General features: G+C 41.4%; 1 protein-coding gene across 6 annotated transcripts in view; it reads left to right on the top strand.

Moving 5' to 3' along the window:
- The window catches only part of LOC147124937 (U2 snRNP-associated SURP motif-containing protein-like), a 65,747-nt gene extending 39,937 nt beyond the window's left edge, over nucleotides 1-25,810 (top strand). For 5 of the 6 annotated variants that reach the window (XM_085994863.1, XM_085994872.1, XM_085994895.1 and 2 more), the window contains 12 exons: nucleotides 1,874-2,036; nucleotides 2,701-2,780; nucleotides 2,872-2,959; nucleotides 4,955-5,083; nucleotides 10,950-11,115; nucleotides 13,494-13,589; nucleotides 14,316-14,379; nucleotides 21,718-21,877; nucleotides 22,983-23,093; nucleotides 23,420-23,676; nucleotides 24,873-25,037; nucleotides 25,252-25,810. In XM_085994863.1, coding sequence (XP_085850989.1) covers nucleotides 1,874-2,036; nucleotides 2,701-2,780; nucleotides 2,872-2,959; nucleotides 4,955-5,083; nucleotides 10,950-11,115; nucleotides 13,494-13,589; nucleotides 14,316-14,379; nucleotides 21,718-21,877; nucleotides 22,983-23,093; nucleotides 23,420-23,676; nucleotides 24,873-25,037; nucleotides 25,252-25,387 — 1,615 coding nt within the window. In that variant the 3' untranslated portion in view covers nucleotides 25,388-25,810. The remainder of the gene's footprint in view (nucleotides 1-1,873; nucleotides 2,037-2,700; nucleotides 2,781-2,871; nucleotides 2,960-4,954; nucleotides 5,084-10,949; nucleotides 11,116-13,493; nucleotides 13,590-14,315; nucleotides 14,380-21,717; nucleotides 21,878-22,982; nucleotides 23,094-23,419; nucleotides 23,677-24,872; nucleotides 25,038-25,251) is intronic. The other variant, XM_085994879.1, reaches the window with a different exon arrangement.
- Nucleotides 25,811-26,268: the final 458 nt, after the last annotated feature.

The raw sequence follows: 26,268 nt of genomic DNA, 5'->3' as shown, positions 1-26,268 counted from the left end.
AGGACATTAGTGAACCAATTGGGTTTTTACAACAGTCCAGCAGATTTTGTGATTATTTTCTGGTGTCCACCCACAAATGACCAGGTTATTGAATTCAATTTAACAATTTGCCATGGTGGGATTTGAGCTCCTCACCTCTGATTTTCTCTTTCAGTACCATAACCTGTAGGCTAGCATCTGATACCCATCTAACAATCACCTGTTGGTTTGCTGAGATCAAAGAGATAGTCGAGGAAGTAGAATCTCGGCTCTCTAGTTATTTCTGTTCAACTGTACTGCGGACTGTGCAGCAATGTGACAATGAAGCCTCTGTGCTTCAACCTAACATAAAAGGTTTATGCTATGGACATTGGTCCAGCTCAGTGTTCTTAGGAGAGTCAGTGAAGTGTCACTATTATTTTACGAAATCAGGAGTTGTACGTTAAAAATTATAATTGTGTGTAATTTGCTGTATTAATATTTTGCTACTGTTTTCACTTTCCCTTAAATTACTGATCCGTAGATTATAGCCTAAGTCACTCAGTGATTAATCTTCCATTATCTGAAGCACATGAGAGGGCTAGTGCCATTTCTAGTGAGCAAATTCAGTAACTGGTGTTAGTTTGACCCTGGATAATGCTACATTATTGGATATTTTGGGCCAGATTTTGCTGGAGCAGGGCATCTCGCGGTGTGACCCGTTAGTTAGACTTGTAATTGCATGTTTTGACTTAAGAAATTTTTGCCCATAAAGTTACTGGAAGTGCGAGCTGATAATGGTGCGGCAAGGGCGACGAGGCATCTGAGTGAACAATGGGAACAACAGTGTATCTCCTTAACCAATGAGATTTAAAGATTGAGCAATAAACTGAGGAAGGACTGAGAAGGAGGGTGAATTAGAGTGGGTGAATTCAGTGTCAAATCAGGTACAGAAAAAGAAATAGTGAGCAACAGAAATATTGGATTACAAGAGAGAAAGGAAAAAAGACACAAAGTAAGAATTTAAAAAAAATTAAATTTGACATTTTGAAAATCTCCTAAAACCATTCACAACCTGAAAGAATGAGACTCCACACTTATAATTGTTTATTTACTAGGACAGTGATTAATTGACAGTTATCACGCCCGTAAAAGGGTACTTATGCTGCTAATTACTAGCTTTCTGCGGTGAGTTTATTGGACAATTAATATACAAATGCAGCAACTTCATTAAATCACAGGAAGGTTAAGTGCAAGATGCCGTTTTCATGAAGCTAACGGCAGAATGGCGCAAATCGATCAGCAACTTGTGGCGATTCGCAATTCACTGGGTATTCCATCCACGCCACAAGGTGCTGGCTGATTTGCACATTAATTGCGGCGTGTGTCAGTCAGACGGCGTTATTTTTTTCAGCAAAATCTGGCCTTATATGTTTAAGCTCATACTTCAGTTCATAGGGAGCAAGCGTTCATTTTCACTGAGCAGAAGAGAACTATTGAGTGCAACCTGAAAATTTAAGTGAAATTCCAAAAATATTAGAGCCTCATCTGAGATAATTCTGAGGTTAAATCCTACTTCATAGTAAAGGTTGTCGATGCGTAAATTGAATTTCATTTGCTGCAATGTAAAATATCCTGATCATTGCTATTTTTATATCATTGTTCCAGATTATAGTTATTTAAGGCCGAATCCCTTTTATCTTCTGCTTTTACCATAATAAGTTAAACATTATCATTGTAGATTCTATTATAGCAAGCCAGGGATTTATTTAATGCAGTGACTGCATTTTAAAAAATTATTTGGAAGGGAGAATTCTGAGCGTTCTTTGTATATTTTTGTTAAATTTCAAGTCAAGTTGCAGACATGTTCAAGTACAAGTTGTAATGTGTAGCTAACACACTATAAAACTTGCAGGCAAAGAGATAAATTGGAGAATATCTTGAGAGGCTTGGCCCCTCATCGAAACGATATCGGAGATGCTATGGTCTTCTGTTTGAATAATGCAGAGGCTGCTGAGGAAATAGTGGATTGCATTGCAGAATCACTTTCTATTTTACAAACTCCTCTGCAGAAAAAGGTAAGCTTTGAAAAAGTGAAGTATTCTGTGTACACATGTTAAAATATGTACAGGAAACTTTGTGCTATCCGGCACTGACGGGACCGAGCTGCTGCCGTTCCCTCAAAACTGCCGGACACTCCAGAGCTAATGTTGAAACATACGGAGATTTTCATCTCCGTATGAATCAACAAACCCTGTTGCTTAGCAACAGCCTCTAAACAGTCGGCAAGCGTCTCTGTAGCGTCTCTAGCTGAAGCTGTTGCTTAGCTACAGACCTTGCAGAGCTTGACTTTTCAAAAAAAGCAAAGAAAAAAAACGAAAAGAATAAAAAACAGCTCCTGATTTTTGCCGGTGGCTCGAGTTTGCCGGCGGTTCGCCTCCGGATAACACAAAGTTTCCTGTAATCATTTAGTTATTGTTTAATGCAGATTTTGTCCACTATCAACTGTATAACATGAAATATTATCAAGTTTAATTGTATTTTACTCTGCAGTTAAAGTTGTCTTCAGCAAGATTAATTAATTTAAATAATTTTATACATTGGTTTAATAATTTAGGGCAGTATTCAAATTTGACATTGACATTTGCACCTGTTACCTAGGAACTGCTGATTGTAAGACGGCTTTTGAAAGTAGAAAGCTGGCACCATTCTCTAATGCTTTATATTTACTTTTCATTGCAGATAGCAAGGTTGTACTTGGTGTCTGACATTCTGTATAATTCCTGCGCTAAAGTAGCCAATGCATCTTATTATAGGAAATAGTAAGTTTCGTCCCCTTTTGTTGTAAATCTTTTAAAACATTTTTGGAAAGACATTGCTTCTGTAATTTGAAGTGTTTTATTCTTTTAACAGTTTTGAAACCAAGCTCACTCAGATATTTACTGATATGCATGAAGCCCATAAAGTGATTCAAGCGAGACTTCAGGCAGAGCAGTTCAAGGTACGATTTTGCAGCAATCAGAAGTTTAAAGTTGAAGGAAAGTATGGGGGAGTTCTCCTTCAAAGCATTGCCCCTTTTCATAGAACAAAATAATACTTTTGTCTAAATTTCATTGTGTTTTTAAAAAAACAATAATTTTCATGCCGTCACAAAGAAACTTCAGTTTGCAATTTGGCTGTGGTGATTTAAATTTCAAGGAACAGCGCCATTACAAACAGTGACAACATGACTTCAGACTACCCTGAGAGCTGCTCTGGAACTGGACGGCCTTGGGGCTCGCTTTTAGGGCAGGTCTGCTCAGCAGCAGCCCTCAGACCAGTTTGAACCGCACTGCCCGTTGCCTCTAATGGAGCAGCACAAGGACGCTCTTTGCAATTGACACTCCTGAGTGCCCAAGCAGGGAAAGAAACTCCACTGGAGAGTCTCCAAATTAACTTTAAAAAAAAAACTGAGAAATTTCAGCTAAGAATATTATATTGAGCACTACATTAAACAAAATGTACCACTCCCGCCCAGGCTCACCTGTCACTTTGAGACCATTTATCAAGCAGTATAGGACCAGTTTACATAAAGTCTCAGTAGTTTTTCTTTGATGTATTATAATTCATTAATTTAATGTCTAAGTGCAAATAGTTGTATTATGTGTACCTAATTTTCATCATGCTGGCTGCTGCTTACATTTATATATCCTTATTCCTCCTCTTAGCACTCACCAAAGATGACAGTCGTGGGAAATAAAATATTTTCCCACTGCTTGGCATATAGTCAGGATTGAGCACTTTGAGGTTAGGCATAGCACATGCAGGGTGCTGAATTAAGATTCCTCCAATCTGCATCAACCCCAACCGTAGCAGAGTATTCCCTTGTTGCACCAGTATTAGGTTTCTCCCCCCCCCCCCCCCCAAGTTACCACACCAGCCAACATTATGGTATCTTAGAGCAAGAGTAGTGCCAAATTACAGCAGCTTCATGAGCCATTAGAAACTGGGTTGTGAGTGCCCAAATTGATTTCACTTGGGATCCTTGCAGATATCAACAAGGGGAGATTTTTTTTTTAACCATTGTTTTACCAATTTTCTGCCTCCTGCTCTCCTGGCAGCACTGACTCCAGCTGGCGTACGGATCCATGAGTACCGATTGTCCTCTGGTAGCTCACCACATGGCTTTTTTTTAATACGTAAACCTAAGCAGTGAGCATTGACAGGTTATTCGACAGTGAGCGGCATCACAGATGAGCCTGATCCTGCCCTCGCCTCGTGTATGAACACATGGACTTGACAACAATGCTCACTGAAGAGAGATCCAGAGTAGGAACCCTGATTAATTTTCCTTCTCCCTAGCCTAGCGGTGTCAAGGCCATTTGTAGCAACCCCTTACTTTCATCCTGGCTGTGATCTAATAACTCTGCACAAACTGGGATCAAGCCTGGGACCTTCTGGTCTGTATGGTCCAGTTACAAGCAGATTTTATTAACTGAGCTATCTGACGAGCAGAGGCACCGAGAGGAGATTTTAATTGCTTGGTTGGATTCACGTCCAGGTTTGAGAGGTGAAATAGCCATGCACTAATTCTCTATGCCATGTCTGCACTGCTTTTTAAAACATTTGCATTCTTCATTATTTTTGGGATTTTAATTTGTCACAATTATTACATTAATGGTGCAGTTATGGCACAGTATTGGCTTTAATTTCATGGTCTGTTTATGTTGATAAGAACAGCAACTGGTTTTTTTCTTCTTGCTGTATTTCTGATTTTCCTTTAAGTTGGTTTACTTGTCCTACAATAATAGTGATAGTCTGGGCAGTGCACTCTTTGGCTGTGATGCTTTATATAGTACTTGCTACAGCTCATCTGTACAGAAACAAGTACTATTCATGCATGCATGCATACTTTTAACAATTCTCGGAATTAAAAGAATGTTCGAGACGTGAAACTGATTTCACTGAACCCATGGCATATTTAAAATTATAATTGTGCTTTATTTTTTCTGTTTAGCAAAAGATAATGACATGTTTTAGAGCATGGGAAGACTGGGCTGTTTATCCGGAGCCTTTCCTTATTAGGCTGCAGAATATATTCCTTGGACTAATGAAACTGGACGACGATGCATCAGAAAGACCTGTAGTATGTACTGGTGTTACTTAAATTATTTTTTTAATGCTAGTAGATGGCGAGTTCAATTTTTTTTTTGTTTTCCCTCTTCGAAGTTCTGGTGATATCAGCTGCTGTCACAAATGGTGGTTCTTTAGGTATAACTTCAGATAGTGATGGTTGGTTGTTATGGCACAGCAGCTAAGCCCAATATTGTCTCCAGGGACACTGAATGCAATTGTAACACCCTTCCTAAATCTGAGCTATGATCAGCTAACTCAACAGTGAACGGTAGATTCCTTTTTGCAAGTAACTGTGAAGCCAGGTGTTGATTTGATAGCTTATTTGGCTTTGTTGTCATGCTTTCCAAGATGGGAAAAGCTTGGTGAGATTCAGTTAGTAAAAAAAATACTGAAAAACTCTAACCAAGATGATAGTTTGGAATATAGAGTAAGTTAGTTATGAGAAAATGCCATTTGGCTCACTGAAGCGCATCTCTCTAGAATGTTATCTCTCCCACTGTGACATCTATTTGTATTCTCAATTTTCCAGTACTTTTACCTCAATTACCTTACTTGGTAAATTATTCTACAAGTTGATGGCTGCTAAGTAAAGACGTTTTCCTGATACTTGTCTGAAATTTACTTTTCACTAATTTCCATTTATGTCCTCTGGTTCTATTTCCTGTTTTCTTGGTGTACTTTTGTTTTTGATATACATGAATGACTATGGGCGTGATCTTGCCAGCCCTGGGGAGGCGGGTATGGAGGCTGAACTGCCAGGAAAATGGCAGAATTTGGGGGCGGGTGCCCAACTCTCCTCCATGCCATCTTCCCGGGAGGCGGGTAGCCGTCCTGCGTCAGGTCCTGTCTCCTTGGAGGCGGGAAGGGATTAAAGTCTATTAACCACCTGTTAACAGGTAGTTAACAGGCAGAAAATAGGATTATCCCCTTTTTGCCCTCAAGTGCGGGCTTCCTGAAGGCTCCGAAACCCGCCAAGTCAGCGAGGCGAGTAGGGGGTTTGGGGGGGTGCAAAAGTGCGCTGTGAAGGTAAGTCATGGGTGCAAGAGTGGAGAGGCGAGTATATGAGGTTAGTAAAAGTGTACTTGCCTTTGTTTCTTCCTGCAGGCATCAGTCGGTGTGTATGCGGAAAGTCTTGGACCTCCGCGTTGGAGATGACAGATGGCCGTTGCATTCTCCAATGTCAGAGAATGTCACTGTTTGGCAGCTTCACAATTCATCTCTGCAACCGGCTTTCCCTTAATTGGCCTGCTAAGCCCGCTGGGCAGGCTTAACAAGGTCAATTAAGCGAAAATAGCGTGGGTTGGCCAGAAGTTGTCGGGTTTCAGTCCTGCCTCCAACAAGTGGGAGTCCCACCTCCAAAAGCTCCCCATTGACAAAATCACCCCCTTGGACTTGGGGGTAAGAACATAAGAACATAAGAAATAGGAGCAGGAGTAGGCCAATTGGCCCCTCGAGCCTGCTCCGCCATTCAATAAGATCATGGCTGATCTGATCCTAACCGCCAATCCACTATGACAGGACTATCTCCTGAATCTAACAGAATTAGACACATGAAACAGGAGCAGGATCAGGCTACACGGCCCCTGGGCCCGCTCCGCTACCCACAGGGCCATGACCGATCCAAACCTAGACTCATGTCCAAATTCCTGCCCGCTCCCCGTAACCCTTAATTCCCTTTTCTTCTAGGAAACTGTCTATTTCTATTTTAAATTTATGTAATGATGTAGCTTCGACAGCTTTTTGGGGCAGCATATTCCATGGACCTACCACCCTCTGAGTGAAGTAGTTCCTCCTCATCTCAGTTTTGAAAGAGCAGCCCCTTATTCTAAGACTATGCCCCCTAGTTCTAGTTTCACCCATCATCTGGAACATCCTCCCTGCATCCACCCGATCCAACCCCTTCACAATCTTATATGTTTCAATAAGATCGCCTCTCATTCTTCTGAACTCCAATGAGTAGAGTCCCAATCTACTCAACCTCTCCTCATATGTCCATCCCCTCATCCCCGGGATTAACCGAGTGAACCTTCTTTGTACTGACTCGAGAGCAAGTATGTCCTTTCTTAAGTATGGACACCAAAACTGTATGCAGTATTCCAGGTGCGGTCTCACCAATACCTTGTACAACTGAAGCAATACCTCCCTATTTTTATATTCTATCCCCCTAGCAATGAAAGCCAACATTCCATTGGCCTTCTTAATCACTTGCTGCACCTGCATACTAACCTTTTGAGTTTCATGCACCAGGACCCCCAGATCCCTTTGTACTTCAGTACTTTCCAGTTTCTTGCCATTAAGATAATAACTTGCTCTACGATTTTTCCTGCCAAAGTGCATAACCTCACACTTTCCAGTATTGTATGCCATCTGCCAAATCTCTGCCCACTTACTTAGCCTGTCTATGTCCCCTTGCAGGTTTTTTATGTCCTCACTCACTACTTTCCCTCCCATCTTAGCATCATCTGCAAACTTTGATATGTTACACTCGGTCCCCTCCTCCAAATCGTTAATATAGATTGTAAAGAGTTGGGGACCCAGCACTGACCCCTGCGGAACACTACTGGTTACTGATTGCCAGTCTGAGAATGAACCATTTATCCCAACTCTCTGCCTTCTGTTAGATAGCCAATCCTCTATCCATGCCAGAATATTACCCCCAATCCCGTGATTTTTTTATCTTAAGCAATAATCTTTTGTGTGGCACCTTGTCAAATGCCTTTTGGAAGTCTAAATACACTGGCCTAGAAATTGGGTTCTGGCGCAGCAACGGCTTTAGCGCCGGAAGTTAGTGCCGGAGCTAAGTCGCGCTGGTCGGGCCCAAAATTCAGTACTTCTGCGCCCAAACGGCTGCCGGCGCTGCTGAAAGCTGTTAGCGCCTGAAACCTGGCGCTATGCGCTGAATTTCGGCGCTATCCCGGCGCTGCGGCGCCCGCTGCGGTGCGGCAGGTTCGGGAAGTGCAGGCCTCCTCCTTCCCTTAAGGAGGAGCTGCCTGCACCCGGCCGCGGCCCGCGATAATCTTATTTAAAAATGAGCCCGGCACCTCGGACAAGTGCCGGGCTTGCTTATGTTCCGGGGGGGGGGGGGGGGGGGGGAAGTCCGGGGAGTGAGCTGCGGCCAGGCGGGCGGCGGGAAAGCGGCCGGCCGCCGCGGGGCCTTTAATGCGCCGGCGCAAACTTGTGCAAGGCACCTCTGCCAGAACGTTGCTTGCGGCTGCCACGGGCGAGGCGGCCGCAAGTCAATTTCCCAGTTCGGGCGGGTTACCATGGCAACCGGGACGCTGCGCACACCGATGACGTCATCGGTGCCGGCGCAGCGCTACCGGTCTACCGCGGCGGAAGGGCCCCAGGCAATTTAGGCGCCGGCGCCAATTGCAGTGCTAGGCCCTCTAGCGCCGCAAAATCGGCGCTAAGGGCACTGAATTTCTAGGCCACTACGTCCACTGGTTCACCTTTATCCACCCTATATGTTACTTCCTCAAAGAACTCCAGCAAATTTGTCAAACATGACTTCCCCTTCATAAAACCATGCCGACTTTGTCTTATTAAATTATGATTATCCAAATGTCCTGTTACTGTCTCCTTAATAATGGACTCCAAAATTTTATCTACCACAGATGTTAGGCTAACCGGTCTATAGTTTCCAGCCTTCTGTCTACTGCCCTTTTTAAATAAGGGTGTTACATTAGCAGTTTTCCAGTCTGCCGGGACCTTTGCTGAGTCCAGGGAGTTTTGGAAGATTATTACCAATGCATCCACAATCCCTACCGCCACTTCCCTCAAGACCCTAGGATGTAAGCCATCAGGTCCAGGTGATTTATCCGCCTTGAGTCCCATTATTTTACCGAGTAAGTACAGGGTGCAATTTCAAAATTTGCAGATGACACAAAACTTGGAAGTGTAGTAAACAGTGAGGAAGATAGTAATAGACTTCAAGAGGACATAGACAGGCTGATGGAATGGGCAGACACATGGCAGATGAAATTCAACGCAGAGAAGTGTGAGGTGATACATTTTGGTAGGAAGAATGAGGAGGGACCATACACACTAAATGGTACAATTTTAAAGGGGGCGCAAGAACTGAGACACCTGGGGGTGCTTGTGCACAAATCCTTGAAGGTGGCAGGACAGGTTAACAAAGCAGTTAATAAAGCATATGGGATCCTGGGTTTTTTAAATAGAGGCATAGAGTACAAAAGCCAGGAAGTTATGCTAAACCTATACAAAGCACTAATTTGGCCCCAGCTGGAGTATTGTGTCCAATTCTGGGCACCACATTTTAGGAAGCACGTGAAGGCTTTGGAGAAGGTACAGAAGAGATTTACTAGAACAGTTCCAGGGATGAAGGATTACAGTTACATGGATAGACTAGAGAAGCTGGAGTTGTTCTCCTTGGGGCTAAGAGGAGATTTGATAGATTGTTTAAAATCATGAAGGGTTTAGATAAAGTAAATAAAGAGAAATTATTTCCAGTGGCTGAAGGGTCGATAACGAGAGGGCACAGATTTACGGTGATTGGCAAAAGAACCAGAGGTGACATGAGGAAAATCTTGTTTACGCAATGAATGCTTAGGGTTTGGAATGCACTGCCTGATAGGGTGGTGGATATAGAGTCAATAGTAGCCTTCAAAAGGGAATTGGATAAATACTTGAAGGAGAAAAAATTGCAGGGATATGGGGAGAGAGTGGGGGAGTGGGACTGACTTGATTGCTCTTTGAAAGAGCTGGTGCAGACTCGATGGGCCGAATGGCCTCTTCTGTGCTGTACTGTTCTATGATTCCAACAGAGCCTTGAGTCTTGTCGTGTATCTGCCACACCTTGAATTGCCATGTATGAAATCATCACAACTTCACACTTTTCCTCTGGTTACATAGTGCTGAAGTAATGCATTCATAACCCTGCCACCCCATCAGTAGTCCCAGACCACAGCATACCCCACTAGGCCAACGCCCAATGCTCCCAGAACCTAATACCCTGTCCACTACTCCTAAACCCCACCATCCACCTCCTATTACCCCCAGATCCCCAACACACCACTCTCCTTATTGCCAAACCCTGCAACTCCAATTCCACTGTTCCCACCCTGTCGGATTACCCACCAAGTACTCCCACATCCAGCAATCCCCTCCCAATGCTCCTACACCATCCCAGTGATTCCGCACCAAGACTAACCTCCTAGCGCCCCACCACCACTTTCATATTCCTAGACCTAAGGGCCCCACAGTTCCCAGAACCTGTAACTATTCTCCCAACACTACCAAACCACATGATCCCACTAAGTGCTTGTACACATTAACCGACCGGGAACATATTCTCTGCTACCAACATACTAATCCTGAACTTTTAAACAAAGGTAATACTTAAAACTGAGTAAATAAATACACCTGTAATAGTCAAAGCCACTGATTTAGAATATCTATGAATGTAATACAGTTATGTAATTTCAACCCCAAAATACTGCTAAATTTCCCATTATACTTTAATAAAAACACAATTTCACTTATTCAGTTGCATAAATCAGTGGCTATCAATTAATCTACAACAGACCCAGACATAACACGAGGAAACCCCACCCCAGTGGTGGAAAGTTTTGGGAACCATAGGTCCAAAGTCACGTATTCCTCCCAAGCATACTACACTTGCAAAATGTCATGTCTCAAATTACTTGAATATTGTATCCCAAAATGTTGTTTTCTGAACTAAATCTAATTTGCATTTGAACGAATCAATACTAACTGCTTCCACCATCTCTCTAGTTCTTCGAAAACAGTGTGTCCACTGGCTTAGTGTAAGCAGCACCTGGGATATTCACGTGTGTGATGTTTATCGGTGTTAAATTTTCATTAAGTTTGTGTTCCTATAATGTGTTTTTATTCAGGTGCATGATGATGTGGATGGTGCACCGATTGATAGTGACCACATTGCTCCATTAGATGATGTTGATGGATTGCCAATTGATGGAATCCCACTAGATGGCGCGCCTTTAGACGATATTGATGGGATTCCTTTGAAATCAGTTGAGGATGACCTTGATGGCATGCCAAGTAAGCATATTAACAATATTGACAGAGTGGTAAGAGTACTGTAGGCACTTGCAGATTTATTTTTGGGGGTGGGGGGTGGTAATTTTTATCCAATGTTATAAACATTTGAATGTCAGATGAAAGGATTTGTTTTTGACCACATTGCTCCATTATCCATTACATCCATAGCTCTGCTTTAAGGTAATGTGTGGCACATGTGAACTAAGCACCACCTGTAGCCATTATGTCAGCTTGTTTTAGTGATATTAGTGAAGGAATGATTCTAAGATGTATTATTGCTGAAGCTTCAGGGTTTACCACATGAAGTGATGTGTGATGGTGTGAAAAACTTATTTGGATTTTTTTTAACTCGACAGTTTACCCTTTAAGAAAAAAAATCACAGGAGGGAGAGAGAAAACACGGAACTATAGACCACTTAACCTGACATCAGTAGTAGGGAAAATGTTCGAATATATTATTAGGGACGTGGTAACAGGGCACTTAAAAATCATAATATGATTGGTCAGAGTCAGCACGGATTTATGAAAGGGCAATCGTGTTTGACAAATCGGTTAGTGTTTTTTGAGGTTGAAACTAGCAGGATGGATAAGAGGGAACCAGTGGATGTAGTGTATTTGGATTTTTTAAAAAGCATTCGATAAGGTGTCATACAAGAAGTTATTACACAAAATTAGAGCTAATGGGATTGGGGATAATATATTAGCATAGATTGAGGATTGGTTAATGGACAGAAAACAGAGTAGGAAAAAACGAGTCATTTTCGGGTTGACAGGCTGTAATTAGTGGGGTGCCGCAAGGATCAATGCTTGGGCCTCAGCTATTTACAATCTATATCAATGACTTAGATGAGGAGACAGAGTGTAATGTATCCAAGCTTGCTGACGATACAAAGCTAGGTGGAAAAGTAAGTTGTGAAGAGGACGCAAAGAGGCTACAAAGGGATATAGACCGGTTAAGTGTGTGGGCAAGAACAAGGCAGATGGAATATAATGTGGAGAAATGTGAAGTTTGGTAGGAAAAATAGAAAAGCAGAGTTTTTTTTAAATGGTGAAAGATTGGGAAATGTTGGTGTTCAGAGGGACCTGGGTGTCCTTGTACACAAATCTCTGAAAGTTAACATGCAGGTACAGCAAGCAATTAGGAAAGCAAATTGTATGTTGGCCTTTATTACAAAAGGATTGGAGTAGAAGAGTAAAGAAGTCTTACTGCAATTATATAGGGCCTTGGTGAGACCACACCTTGATCTCCTTACCTAAGAAAGGATATAGTTGCCATAGAGGGAGTGCAACGAGCGTTCATTAGACTGATTCCTGGGATGGGGTGGGGGGGGGGGAATTGTCCAATGAGGAGAGATTGAGTAGACCAGGCCTATATTCCCTAGAGTTTAGAAGAATGAGAGGTGATCTCATTGAAACGTATAAAATTCTTAAGGGGCTTGGCAGGTTAGATGCAGGGAGGATGTTTCCCCTGGCTGAGGAGTCTAGAACTAGAGCCCACAGTCTCAGAATAAGGGGTTGGCCATTTACGACTAATTGAGGAGAAATTTCTTCACTCAAAGGATTGTGAATCTTTAGAATTCTCTACCCCAGAGAGCTGTAGATGCTCAGTCGTTGAGTATATTCAAGACAGAGATCAATAGATTTTTGGATATTAACGGAACCAAGGGTTATGGGGATAATGTGGGAAGGTGGAGTTGAGGTAGATCCAGCCATGATCTTATTGAATGGCAGAGCAGGCTCGAATGGCTTACTCCTGCTCCTGTTTCTTATGTTCTTTTGCAATTGCTCTCATACTTACCCAAGTTCAAATAGAAACTAAAACCTGTGCACATTTTTGATGTGGATTCACAATTCATGGACATTTTCTGACCTCTGTTATGGAACAGCTTCAGAAAGGGGCAGTTTTGTAATATTTGGAGTCTCAATCCTGTGGGGCCCACCTTGTATTCCAGCCCATGTTCTATCCAGAATAGAGACAAATGCATTTTCTCGTTTGAAAGTGACTTCATCTCTGGCAGCTGGTCTTCCCAAAAGAAAGAAATAACTTGTATTTATATTGCGCCTTTCACGACCTCAGGACGTCCTAAAGCGCTTTATAGTCAATGAAGTACTTTTGAAGTGTAGCCTTTGTTGTAATATAGGAAACACAGAAGCAAATATATTCACAGCAATGTCCACACAAACTGCAATGAGATCATGACCAAATAATAGGCCATCAAGCAAGTGCCAACAGGGATATAGGGTACAGAGAGACAACCTAAATCGGAATTCACATCATGGTAGCCCCTTAACAGAATTGCACCTAAAACCCTGCAGTTTAAATCAAGGTTGATCTATTTGTTGGAGTTTTTTTTTAATGTGTTAATTTTGTTTCTTAGTGGAGGAAATGGTAGTGATTAAAAAGGAGGAACCACTTTTAAAGATTGCTCCTTCAAAATGGGAAACAGTGGATGAATCTGAGTTGGAAGCTCATGGTATGAATTTTCAATTTACTTTTATTTTGAAACTGACTAAATGCACAATTTCAAACCAATCTGGATTTTTGTTTATTAATACTTTCATTATGTGTTGCCTGATTAGAAATTCAGGTTTTAGAATAAAGTTCTCAATAGTTTGTGTTATGTTTTTCAATTAAGATCCTGATATAAGTAGCTGTATTTTAAGTAATTCTATACATCTTGTTGAGTATTCTCAAATTTTGAAGTTTGTAGATGATGGCACAAAGCTAACTGCTCAAGGAGATTTTGCAATTAAGCAATTAGGGATATTACAGTTTTTACCAAGTAGCTGCATAAGTGAATAATCTGTAGGGTAAAAATAAAATTAAAACTAATAATTTATAAGCTTAAAAAATGCATTAAAATAAACAGTTGGGTCATAAAAACAAATTGATCTTCAGCTAGGAAAGATGAAATGGATGAGATGCAGTTTTTGGAATTGTAATCTGTAGCCAGAGATCCAACAGCATGATATACACATGGCTTTGCCACTTAATGTGTCTACTGATTAGATAGATAGCTGTGGAATAATTGGTATTATACCTGTAGCTGTCACTTGTTCTTTTTCTGAAGTGAAATGATTTAAAGTGATTTAAATGAACACATTGCCGACTTTCCAGTAACCATGTGAGGCATTTCACACTTTCACTGAAAAATTCTTTTTGTTTATGAAGTTTAAAAATGTAAATTTTACTTTTGCAGCAATTACCACGTCAAAGTGGGATCTTCTTGACCACCCAGAATCAGAAGAAAAGGTTGAGATTAAGTGAGTTGCTTCTAACTACCTTTATTGTGGGTTAATAACCATTTTAAGAACGTTAGCATGCTCTACCAAGTTGCTCAAAAGCAGAGTAGTAGGTGTCTGTGAATGCAAGTTAGATGAATTTTTGATCATTTATAAAGAACTAGCTGGGGGGAGCCCGGCTTTGCTAGGGCTGTTTTGGGGCAGGCGGTTTAAATCGAGTGCCAGGCTTTGGGGCCCTGTCTGTGTCCCTTTGTGAATCTGGTGCCGGGCAACATTTTAAATCGAGTGCCAGGCTTTGGGGCCCTGTCTGTGTCCCTTTGTGAATCTGCTGCCGGGCATTTAAAAGAGAAACTAACTTTTTCAAAGCTGGATAAGGAGAGTAGTTTGAGCTGCAAGCAGTGAAACAATGGCTGGCAGATCCCTGAGATGAAAACGATTAGTCCCGCCCACACACACACTTAATACCTTGAAAGATGAAAGTGAAAGTACTTATAAAACGTTTTTGGTAAATCTTATGTTATTTTTAAAAGAGATACTAACTTTCAAAGTAGTTTGAGCTGGAAGCTGAAGTCATGGCACTGAAACAATGGCTGCCAGATCCCCGAGATGAAAACGATTAGTCCCGCCCACACACACACACACACCGATTGGCCAACCATCAGGGGACCGTACTGTAGGATTGGTCAATCGTGACGGCACAGGATTGGTCGAACCTTGACGTCAGTCAATCAATGCTAGCAGATAATGAGTTTAATTTTGAAGGTTTTTTGCATAAGGCGCGAACAGTTTTCGTCCGACCGAAAAGTAAATACGCTTACCAGCGTCCCGGAAGCATAAGCTTTCTTCGGAGGTAACGCGCGCGTAGGTACGCCGTATAACTTTCGAGCGCATAGCCGGACAGACGCACACCCGAGGACAGAAGGACAGACAGATCGACCGCTTTATATATATAGATATAGATAAATTGGTTTCCTCCCCCACTGCAATCAAGTTGGATTACAGGTTACTTACTTATTATTTTTACAACGGTAGACATTTTCTGGATGCATTAAAAGCTGTGGATTTTTAATTTCAGATCTTAATGTGCTTTTTATGTCACTTGGTTTTGTTACTTTGACTTGACTTGCAAATCATTGATTTCTAATTAAGTTGCACACAGTAGCTAATGATTCAGATTTGAATTGGCAGAAGTGCACAAATTGGAAAAACAAGACACCAGTTCAGTTTTCCAAATTAGATGCTCAAGACTAGGGCTAGAAAGTATTGCCAGTGTGATTAACAGACAGCACCTTAACACGTTTTTATAACATCCCTTTCACTATTATTCTAACTGGGTTAAGATAGAAGATTGTCACTTGCGTATGATGAGTGTTCATTAATAGCGCCTGTAGTGATTTCTATCCTCGTCTTGACAATCTCCTTCATGTACTATGGGAGTTGGTCCTGTTTTTCCATGGAAAACACCACAGGGTCAAAGACTCTTTGCACATTGGTTATGGCACCCAAGTCACCTCTTTCAGCACCAAGTAATGATGCCTCCCATGCATTGTTGGTACAGTTGCGCTTCCTCCTTCCTGTTCTTGTTTTCAAGTACCGTTTTGTATTTTTGTGTGTGTGGTTGTGCCAGTAGTTGTTCACAATATCAAGATTTAAGTGATACACCAATTTTGCAACAGATTCACCATTGCCAAGCTTCATTGGCCCGTTGTCAAAACTGTAAATGTATGCTGAATTCACCTTGACTTGTCTGCCCGTATGTAACTGGACTAATTCTAATGTTGGGAGAAGATGGAGAAGACCAAATCTGCTGCAGGACCTAGTTGTGGATGTTAGGCCTACAAACTTGACATTGAAAATCCTGGACCTTTCTGTATGGCAGGCAGATTCAGGAAGGCAGATTATTATTTGAATGGCAATAGATTGGGAGAAGGGGAAGTGCAAAGAGACCTGGGTGGTGTTGTGCACCAGTCACTGAAGGTAAGCATGCAGGTGCAGCAGGTGGTTAAGAAGGCAAATGGTATGTTGGCCTTCGTAGCAAGAGGGTTAGAGTGCAGGAACAAGGATGCCTTGCTGCAGTTGTACAGGGCCTTGGTGAGACCGCACCTTGAGTATTGTGTGCAGTTTTGGTCGCCTTATCTGAGGAAGGATGTTCTTGCCATGGAAGGAGTGCAGCGAAGATTCACCAGGCTGATACCTGGGATGGCAGGAATGACGTATGAGGAGAGATTGGGTCGATTGGGTTTGTACTCACTGGAGTTTAGAAGATTGAGAGGGGATCTCATCGAAACCTATAAAATTCTGTCAGGCCTGGACAGACTAGATGCAGGAACGATGTTCCCGATGGCCGGGGAGTCCAGAACTAGGGGTAAGCCATTTAGGACTGAGATGAGGAGGAATTTCTTCACCCAGAGAGTGGTGAACCTGTGGAATTCTCTGCCACAGCGGGCGGTGGAGGCCAGTTCATTAAATATATTCAAGAAGGAGTTGGATATATTTCTTGAGGCTAAAGGGATCAAGGGATATGGGGAGAAGGCAGGGACAGGTTACTGAATTTGGATGATCAGCCATGATCTCATTGAATGGCGGAGCAGGCTCGAGGGGCCGAATGGCCTACTCCTGCTCCTATCTTCTATGTGTTTCTATGTATGTTTCTATGTTCCAAATTTAATCAACTCAGTTAACAAACTCCAAAGGCTGGTAACCTTTTAGGTGTCAATAGTTCAGTCATCGAGGACTAGATTGTACTAAATTAGGGTGTGATTACATTTTGGTCATTTAGGAATGGACATCATCAAGTTGCCTATTTCCACAGTACTGAGAGTAGCAGAATTATCCCTTCCAATGGACACATTCCCTACTGCTTGCAGGAGCTTTTGGACTTGGAATCTAACGAGGACTGAGGCTTTCTGCTGGGATGAAGCCCATTCTTGGTCCATCCAATCTTCTGTTTCCCTGAACATCATGAGCCCTGTCTCTGATGTTGCACTGTTGGTGCCAACCTGTAGAGCTCCTTCATTATAAGATACGACAGATGTTCTAGTTGTAGGTGTGCAGTCTATTACTGAGGCAATGCTGATAAGCTGTTACACTTGACTATTTGTCTGTCTCTCTCTGCAAAGCTGCAAGTCAAGCTACTTGAAAATCCACTTTGATACCAGTAGCCTTTTTGGTGATTCCTTTATGGTCCGGTTAGAGGGCTATACTAGTCTGGTTTGGTGGGTGGACCTACTGCATTTATTTTGTGCCCCAAAAAGGAGAATCACAGTAGATGTTTGAATTGGAGAGCTGATAAAGCACGTGCATTTTAACTTGGGATTTGCTGGATTCAGAGAAATAGTCCATTTAGGGACCTTGCACTGACGCCTTGGCAGCCAAGTCACCAGTATACTTCACTCGGGCCATAATGGAAGTTCTGGCAGGTCAAGAAAGGGAAGCATTTTATTTCTGACTTTCATTGTTCCCAGGTTTGTGGCACTTCCTCCTTCTTGCAGACCTGTGATCACTGAACAAGGTTCTTGAAAGAACTTTAAGATGTTACTCTGCCTCATTTTGTAGTTGTCCAGGACATTAGCTAGTTGTGATGGACCTTTAGGATGACTACTTTTGTATGGAAGCTAGATGATGGATGAGATAGCTCAAAGATTTTAAATACAGCAGTCTGGTGAGTTCTCTGTGTTGCTCATAAACATTAACAAATCTTTTCTGGCAGACTTGTTCTCGATTATTTAAGAGAGAATTCTAACCATAGATTAACTACCCTCCTTAATATAAACCCTACTGGTTTATAGGAAGCTTTCCATTAAGAGAGGCCTAAAATGTCAAGTGGAAGAAAATTGTTCTCTTGTTCATCCAGACATCTATGTTGATTTATTCTGTGGAGTTCTTCCCAGCATGTTGAATCTGAAATCAAACTCTATTAAAGTGCATAATGTAATTTATTTTACAAAAGATTCATATTGGGGGAATACTTTCTATTTCCTGAGTCGTAAAGGGACTTATCTAACCCAAGGGATTTTCACTGGGGCCTGAATTTAACTTCCCATAACAGTATATCTTCCTTTCAAACTTACATATTCATTTTCATGGAAACTGCAGACACCGTAGCATTGGTCTCAGTTGAATGAATTGGAATATCCCAGGCAGTGGAACTCTGTTGTTATGGCATGCTGACCAAGTAGTCCTTGGACCTCGACAGAAATCCTTTTTCAAGTTTGCATTAAATTTCAAATACAACTAGAAATGCTTCCCACTTTCTATCCATTGCTACATAAACTTGCATATCTAATATTTAGAGGCCAAATTAGTATATTATCTTATTCACTGGAACAGAAATAAGCCTATTTATATCGCTAGGACAGCTTTTTGAATCTTATGGGGCAAGTACCATTAGCAGCAGCATTTTTAAACACTTTAGCAGAATGGCTTGTTAAATGTATTCTACTTTTTCTTATCCAGGAGTGACAGCATTCATCAAAGGTCAGAATTTCACTTGATATACTTCTTCATCTTGGGCTAATCGTAAGAGCACCCTAGGAAACCGCTGCAGAGATGCTATATTTCCCATACTTTCACCATATGCAATTATTTGAATGTAATATCCAAGACTAATGTAATTTGGCAGATCTACTCTTACTGAAGGTCTTTTGCATAGATCAGGACAGCCATCCTTTTAACTTTTAACTAAGACTCTTAGTTTAAACTAGATCAGACATCTATACTTTGCTGAGGATGCAGTAACAGAGACTAAAGTTAAGTTGCTTGCCTTTTTAGAGTCTTCATAGAATGGAGGCTTGTCCACATGCCAGGATTCTTCCAATTAATTTATCCCTTTCGTTCTTCAGAGATGGGCATGCTTCTTTGCAGCTACGTAGTTTTACATTATAACATTCATTATTATTAACTGGTTCCTGTGGTTTAGAGAGATAACTGCAAAGCATCCAAGGCAGATTATTATCTGAACGGCAATAGATTGGGAGAAGGGGAAGTGCAACGAGACCTGGGTGCCCTTGTGCACCAGTCGCTGAAGGTAAGCATGCAGATGCAGCAGGCGGTTAAGAAGGCAAATGGTATGTTAGCCTTCATAGCAAGAGGATTCGAGTACAGGAGCAAGGATGTCTTGCTGCAGTTGTACAGGGCCTTGGTGAGACCACACATTGAGTATTGTGTGCAGTTTTGGTTGCCTTATCTGAGGAAGGATGTTCTTGCCATGGAGGGTGTGCAGCGAAGATTCACCAGACTGATACCTGGGATGGCAGGAATGACATATGAAGAGAGATTGGGTCGATTGGGCTTGTATTCGCTGGAGTTTAGAAGAATGAGAGGGGATCTCATTGAAACTTTTAAAATTCTAACAGGACTAGACAGACTAGATGCAGGAAGGATGTTCCCGATGGCGGGGGAGTCCAGAACCAGGGGTCACAGTCTAAGGATAAGGGGTAAGCCATTTAGGATAGAGATGAGGAGGTATTTCTTCGCCCAGAGAGTAGTGAACCTGTGGAATTCCCTACCACAGAAGGCAGTTGAGGCCAATTCATTAAATATATTCAAGAAGGCGTTAGATATATTTCTTAAGGCTAAAGGGATCAAGGGATATGGGGAGAAAGCAGGGACAGGGTACTGAATTTGGATGATCAGCCATGATCTCATTAAATGGCGGAACAGGCTCGAGGGGCCGAATGGCCTACTCCTCCTATCTTCTATGTTTCTATACTTTTTTATTGATGTGGGTGTCGCTGGCAAAGCTAACATTTATTGCCCATCTCTAATTGCCCTTCAGAAGGTGGTGGTGAGCCATCTTCTTGAATGCTGCAGTCTGTGTGGTGAAGGTATTCCCACAGTGCTGTTAGATGGGGAGTTCCAGGTTTTTGAGCCAGGGATGAAGAAGGAGCGGCGATATATTTCCAAGTTAGGATGATGTGTGACTTGGAGGAGAACTTGGAGGTGGTGGTGTTCCCATGCATCTGCTGCCCTTGTCCTTCTAGGTGGTAGAGGTCGCAGGTTTGGGAGATGCTGTCGAAGAACCCTTGGCGAGTTGCTGCAGTGCATCTTGTAGATGGTACACACTGCAGCCACTGTGTGCTGGTGGTGGAGGGAGTGAATGTTTAAGGTGGTGGATGGGGTGCCAATCAAGCGGGCTGCTTTGCCCTGGGTGGTGTTGAGCTTCTTGAATGTTGTTGGAGCTGCACACATCCAGTCAAGTGGAGAGTATTCCATCACACTCCTGACTTGTTCCTTGTAGATGGTGGAAAGGCTTTGGGGAGTCAGGAGGTGAGTCACTCGCCGCACAATACCCAGCCTCTGACCTGCTTTTGTAGCCATAGTATTTGTGTCTGGTCCAGTTAAGTTTCTGGTCAGTGGTGATCCCCAAGATGATGTTTTGGGGGGGGGGGGGAATTAGATGATGGTAATCCCGTTGAATGTCATGGGGAGGTGGTTAGACTCTTGTTGGAGATGGTCATTGCCTGGCACTTGTGTGGCACGAATGTTACTTGCCGCTTACCAGCCCAAGCCTGAATGTCGTCCAGGTCTTGCTACATGCGGGCAGGGACTGCTTCATTATCTGAGGAGTTGTGAATGGCACTGAACACTGCAGTCATCAGCAAACATCCCCACTTCTGACCTTATGATGGAGGGAAGGTCATTGATGAAGCAGCTGAAGATGGCTGGGCCTAGGACACTGCCCTGAGGAACTCCTGCAGCGATGTCCTGGGGCTTGGTATGACTCCAGCCAGTGGAGAGCTTTTCCCCTGATTCCCATTGACTTCAATTTTACTTGCATATGGGAGGGGGCGGGGGAGGCAAGCAAGGTCATATTAGATGTCACAAATGGTCAAAATCTTGGGGTGATTACATCTTTTATCATTTTCCCAGTTGGCTTCTAAGCAGTGTGCAGGCTTCTTCGAATGAAGACCCAGCAAAACAAGTCATCTAACCTTTCTTAAAGTTTGCAATTGAAAATTTATATTAACTACAGATGGTGAAAGAAAACTTAACTGATTACAACTATTTAGACTGATGTAGTTGGGAGAAAAATGTTCTAGTTGCTGTACACTTCAAATCATGTCACTTGCCATCCATATGAATTAGATGAAGGTGATTTAAATTTATCGGTGTTTGAACAGTAGATATTTAATTTAAGTCAGCCCATACCAGCTGCCTGCCTTATTACAGTATTTTCTTGTTTCTAGTGTGTGCTAATCAGTACCTTAGAAAATATCATGTAAACATGAGCATTCTAGTATTAAAAGGTATATCTTTGGCAATCTCTTGGTGCTATCTGCACTTTTCCCTAATCAGTTATGTGCATTGCAACCATTAACTTTCAAAAAGCAGTTAATTCTAAGTGTTTCTGGTTTGCAGGGAGGAAATAAAAGAGGAATCGGAGGAGGAGGAGGAGGAGGAGGAGGATGATAGTGAGTCGGAAGAGTCATTAGTGCAGAAGGAAGAACCTGGTGATTCAAAATGTCAAAAAATGTTAGAAATGTCTGAAGCAAAACGTGCCAAACTGCGAGAAATTGAGGTAAGTGCTGAAATGCGCTTGTACTAAATCTCGGTGGTGTATTTTAATAGATACTTTTTTTCAGCAAATCAATAAGAAATGTCATTTGAAAATGTGCGGTTCATTTGGAGAATCAGTTTAGTAATGGTGGGCCTGTATTTCATCACTATTATCGCAGTTTTAAAAGCTAACTCTTGTGTAGATATAGAATGCTGGATGGGGAGTTGCAAGACTGTGAAGGTGTCTGAATATAGAACCCAATATTTGAGTAGTGAAAAGGGAACAGTATTCTGCTGAATTGTCAAATAGTTCTAAATGTTGCAGAGGTAGATAACTTGCTTTGAAGTGAGACATTAATTGTTCACTATTCTGAACTGCGTACAGCTGTGTTGTAGCTAGCCCAATATTCAAATGCCGTCTATGTTAACGGCACCATCTAGCAACACTACTGTATGCATTTCTCGTGGCATAGCAACAAAAGGCAGCTTTTGAATAAATTAGGAATAGGCGACCATGTTATCAATTTTGTTATCCATCTTTCTTGCTTGCAGTCTCCAATTCTTACGACCTTGTGTGTGTCTGTAATATAACATTTGTTCCCTCTTACTCAGACAGTGAGCAAATTGGAGGATGCTACTGTGAGGCAAGGCTTCCCCAGCTCTTCACTCACTGTGAACTGGTCCTGTAGCTCTGCCTCCCAAGTGCATCTTGAAATGTATCTCGCTGTAAGGGCAGGAGGGAGGAACAATACGTTATGGGCGTAGCCTCATTGGGTGACCAAATGAAGGCGACCTAGCTGCAAATTTGGTGGTGGAGGAGTAAGGGGGAATTGATTTGTCTGGACGTCTCATATTGCAGCTGGTGCCAACACCATGCTAATGTAAGATTTATTAACAATGTTTGAACCATGTGCTCTGGATAATGTATCCTGCTTGATTATGTTTTTATTAGGAATTGCATTGATGCTGGAGTGTACATAATTGGAATATTAGTGATTTTCCACAGTGTGATTGCACCCAGTTGAGAATATTGAATAGAGGTTTTTTTTCCATAAACAGACTTGTTATCCTTTTTTTTAAATGACAACTTTGTTTTAAATTGATAGCTTTTCATTTCTTTTTGTTAGCTAAAAGTAATGAAATTTCAAGATGAATTGGAATCGGGTAAAAGGACTAAGAAATCGGGAATGACTTTTCAACAACAGGTTGAGCATTATAGAAGTAAACTATTACAAAAGGTAAGATAGTTAACTGTAGTTGGCTGGTTTCCTGAGGTTGAACACAGAATCAACAACTGGCTTTCTACACAGTAAATCAATTGTAACGTCGTAAAGGTATGGGAAACTGTAAATGACTAAAGGATAGAGGGCAGAGATAAAGTTATCAAAGCAATAGTTCCTGCAGTATCACTTTTTTTTTACATCCCAGAATTACATGATCTGTGTTAAAATAAAAATTGGTAACCTGAAAAGAAAATGTTATTGCAGTTAAAGATTTACATTTCATATAAAGGCTAAATACTTTCATAAAGATTAGGCCAAAAAAAGCTGCTTTTTCTGTATAGGAAAAGGAAAAAGACCAGGATAAAGAACAAGAAAAAGAAGTTGGGGATCCCGAGAGAATAAAAGATACAAGCAAAGAGAAAGATAAAAAAGAAAAAGATAGAACTGAAGAACGGAGCAAAGACAGAGACAGGGATAAAGGCAAGAGCAAAGATAAAGAGAAGAACAAGGTGAAGAACAAGGAAAAAGAGCGCAGTAAAGATCGAGCACGGACTAAAGAGAAACACAAGGAAAAAGGGAATTCCTTGTCACCATCCAGGTAGTAAAGAAGCCCCCAGAATTCTGGTGCTGTCTGGAAAATCAGTTGAAATTGAAATCGTTCACACACCATCTCACTTTCCACCAAATTTCACATGGTGCCTAGAAATCCTGCAATTGTGTTCTGCAATGGCTCTTTTATTCACACCCTCAATTTTTCATTCATTAGTTCAGCCAAATGATCAAAAAAGGTATGGCACTCTTACCTTTTGTCCCATGGAACAAGTTGCATGAAAATATGTACTTTTAGCCCCATTCTTGTAATCGGTTGTTTAGCTGCTGCCTTGAAATTTCACTCAATCGTGATTTTAATTCATATGATGAGACTTCCACTCTACATTAAAAAAGTCAATTTTCTTATGCCACTTAACATTTAGAATTTAGACCAATTAAGTGTGAATCTCTCACTGATTTAGAGCACTATCCTTTCACTTATGGAACCTGGTCTGGGATCTAGATTGAATGGGATGAAAGTTTGCTGCTTCTGTTGACTGTAAGGTTGTTCTGTGAAAATTTGGGCAGTCTCAACTTAGTTTCTAGTAAGCAATAAAGTCTACAGTATAAAGTTGATATATTAAGTATTGGCTATCAGAATCTGTACCTGCTATTGGCAGAAGAGGTGTTTTTCCCACTAGTTGCATCTAGAATGGGGAATGCTTTTTATAGAATTGGGCAGGTCCTTAAATTTTGGGCAGAAGAAACTCTCCTTTGTCTCAATTTAAGGATGGGTGCAACTTCTGATCAGGACTTCCAGTGATTGATAGCCACAGCAAATAGACTTTCTCATGTCATTGTATAGCCATTGTGTCCTGCCAGTACAGATGTGACCTTCACTTGAATTTTGAGGGTATAACATAGACATTGTCCTATTGGTGAAATAGCACATTAGTAGGTTGCAGTTCAAAACTTTTGACTCTTAGTTTAAACCAAACACACAAACATTTAAGTTTCTCAATAAAAGCGGGGTCAGTGGAGGAAACATTAGCCCAGGAGGCATCTCCATAGCTCAGAACATAACCTGGAAAGAGGTTTGTTTTAATTCAAATTCATCTTGTTCGTGGAAAAGAAAGAATTATTGAAGACATAATCATTAACCTACATTTTTCAACCTTTAGAAAAACAAGTATGCATCCTAAAAAAAAAGTGTAAGCATCCTAATGTGTTTGGGAATACTTTTACATTTGCAATATGTTTCAGGAAACGGAGGTGTACAAGCTCACCAAGTCCCTCAAGAAGCATCAGATGTGAAATATCCGTGTCTCCTTGGTCTGAGAGGTCACAGCTAAAAGAAAATACTCTGTCTAGGTCTCCATCCCCAGCATATAAAGATTCCCCAAGGCAGAGTAGCAAACGGAAAAAAAGGTGGGTACATTTATCAGTGAAGGAAATGTAAAAAGGAACATTTAAAACTGGTTGGGTTATTTAGCATAGAATGTATAGCACGTGGGCTAACTTGTGGAAATTTACACCAAATTCGTTTCCAAAACGGATCCATCAATATACAGGATTGTAATTTCAGATTAAATCTTCTGTTGGAAATTTTTACACTTACATTTATTTCTTAATATTTTGGTAGATCTTGGTCAAGATCTAAATCTCCTAAAAAGTCAAAGCATTCTCGCTCAAGTTCTCCGAAGAAATCAAGGCGATCGAGGTCACGCTCAAGGACGCCTCACAGGTCTCACAAAAAGTCAAAGAAGAGCAAACGCTGACAATGCATTTGGTTTGTTTTTGCGCTGTTATGTACATAAAGGATGATGCAGCATTTTTTTTGTACTTTGTTTTGCCCCTTTGTTACTCTCTTCCATTTGTTTTATAGATGGAATAAATATTTGCTTTTGTATTTGGATAACTGCGACTCATGTTTAAAATGGGAATGTGATTCAGATCTGAAAATGGTAATCAGTTAGAAACCAGCTGTGTAACTGTTCTTGCCAATTGTAAAGAATTCACCTCTGCACCCTTACCTAGTTTTGCTTTTGCTTCAATACAAGTGTTGTGGTTTTTTATATATAACATACAGAGATAGAGAGCTGCAGGGCCAGTATTTTTGTTTTGTTTTGTGACCCATATAAGCATCTCTGTTCGGTTTCTGTAATTATCGCAACATTTAAATAAAGTTTTGTGGCTCCTTTCGCGATGATTATTTTGAGTATTAAAGAATAGCTTTACAACTTAAGTAGATCCAAATAGTTTTATCACGAGTGTTTGCTCTTCTTGGCCATTTTTCTGTGAGGGTGTGGGTTCATGTTCTTTGTGGGGTATGCACCACTTGTGACCAAAAGGAGGGCAGGTAGCCTAGTCTGTTGATGTTTGCAATACCATGTTCAGTTTCTGCCAGGGAGGACTCCATTCCAATTTTTCCTCTTTATATCAGCACAGCTGAACTGGGCATCTTACTGTGCGAAATCAAACCAATGATCTCCCATTGCAGTCTACTACTGTGATATTACAGGTGTGCTTATTTGTCGTGTTAGAATTTGTGAGGGCCAAAAAAAACAGCCATGGATGACTAAAGAGGTAAGGGACAGCATAAAACTAAAAGAAAAAGCATACAAAAATGCAAAAAAAGCACAGATCCTAGCGAATGGGA

Source organism: Somniosus microcephalus, chromosome 1 (genome assembly GCF_052327205.1).
Source record: "Somniosus microcephalus isolate GS21.2 chromosome 1, FLI_Smic_1.0, whole genome shotgun sequence".
Lineage (NCBI taxonomy): Eukaryota > Metazoa > Chordata > Chondrichthyes > Squaliformes > Somniosidae > Somniosus > Somniosus microcephalus.
This window is presented reverse-complemented; position numbering and strand designations above follow the sequence as displayed.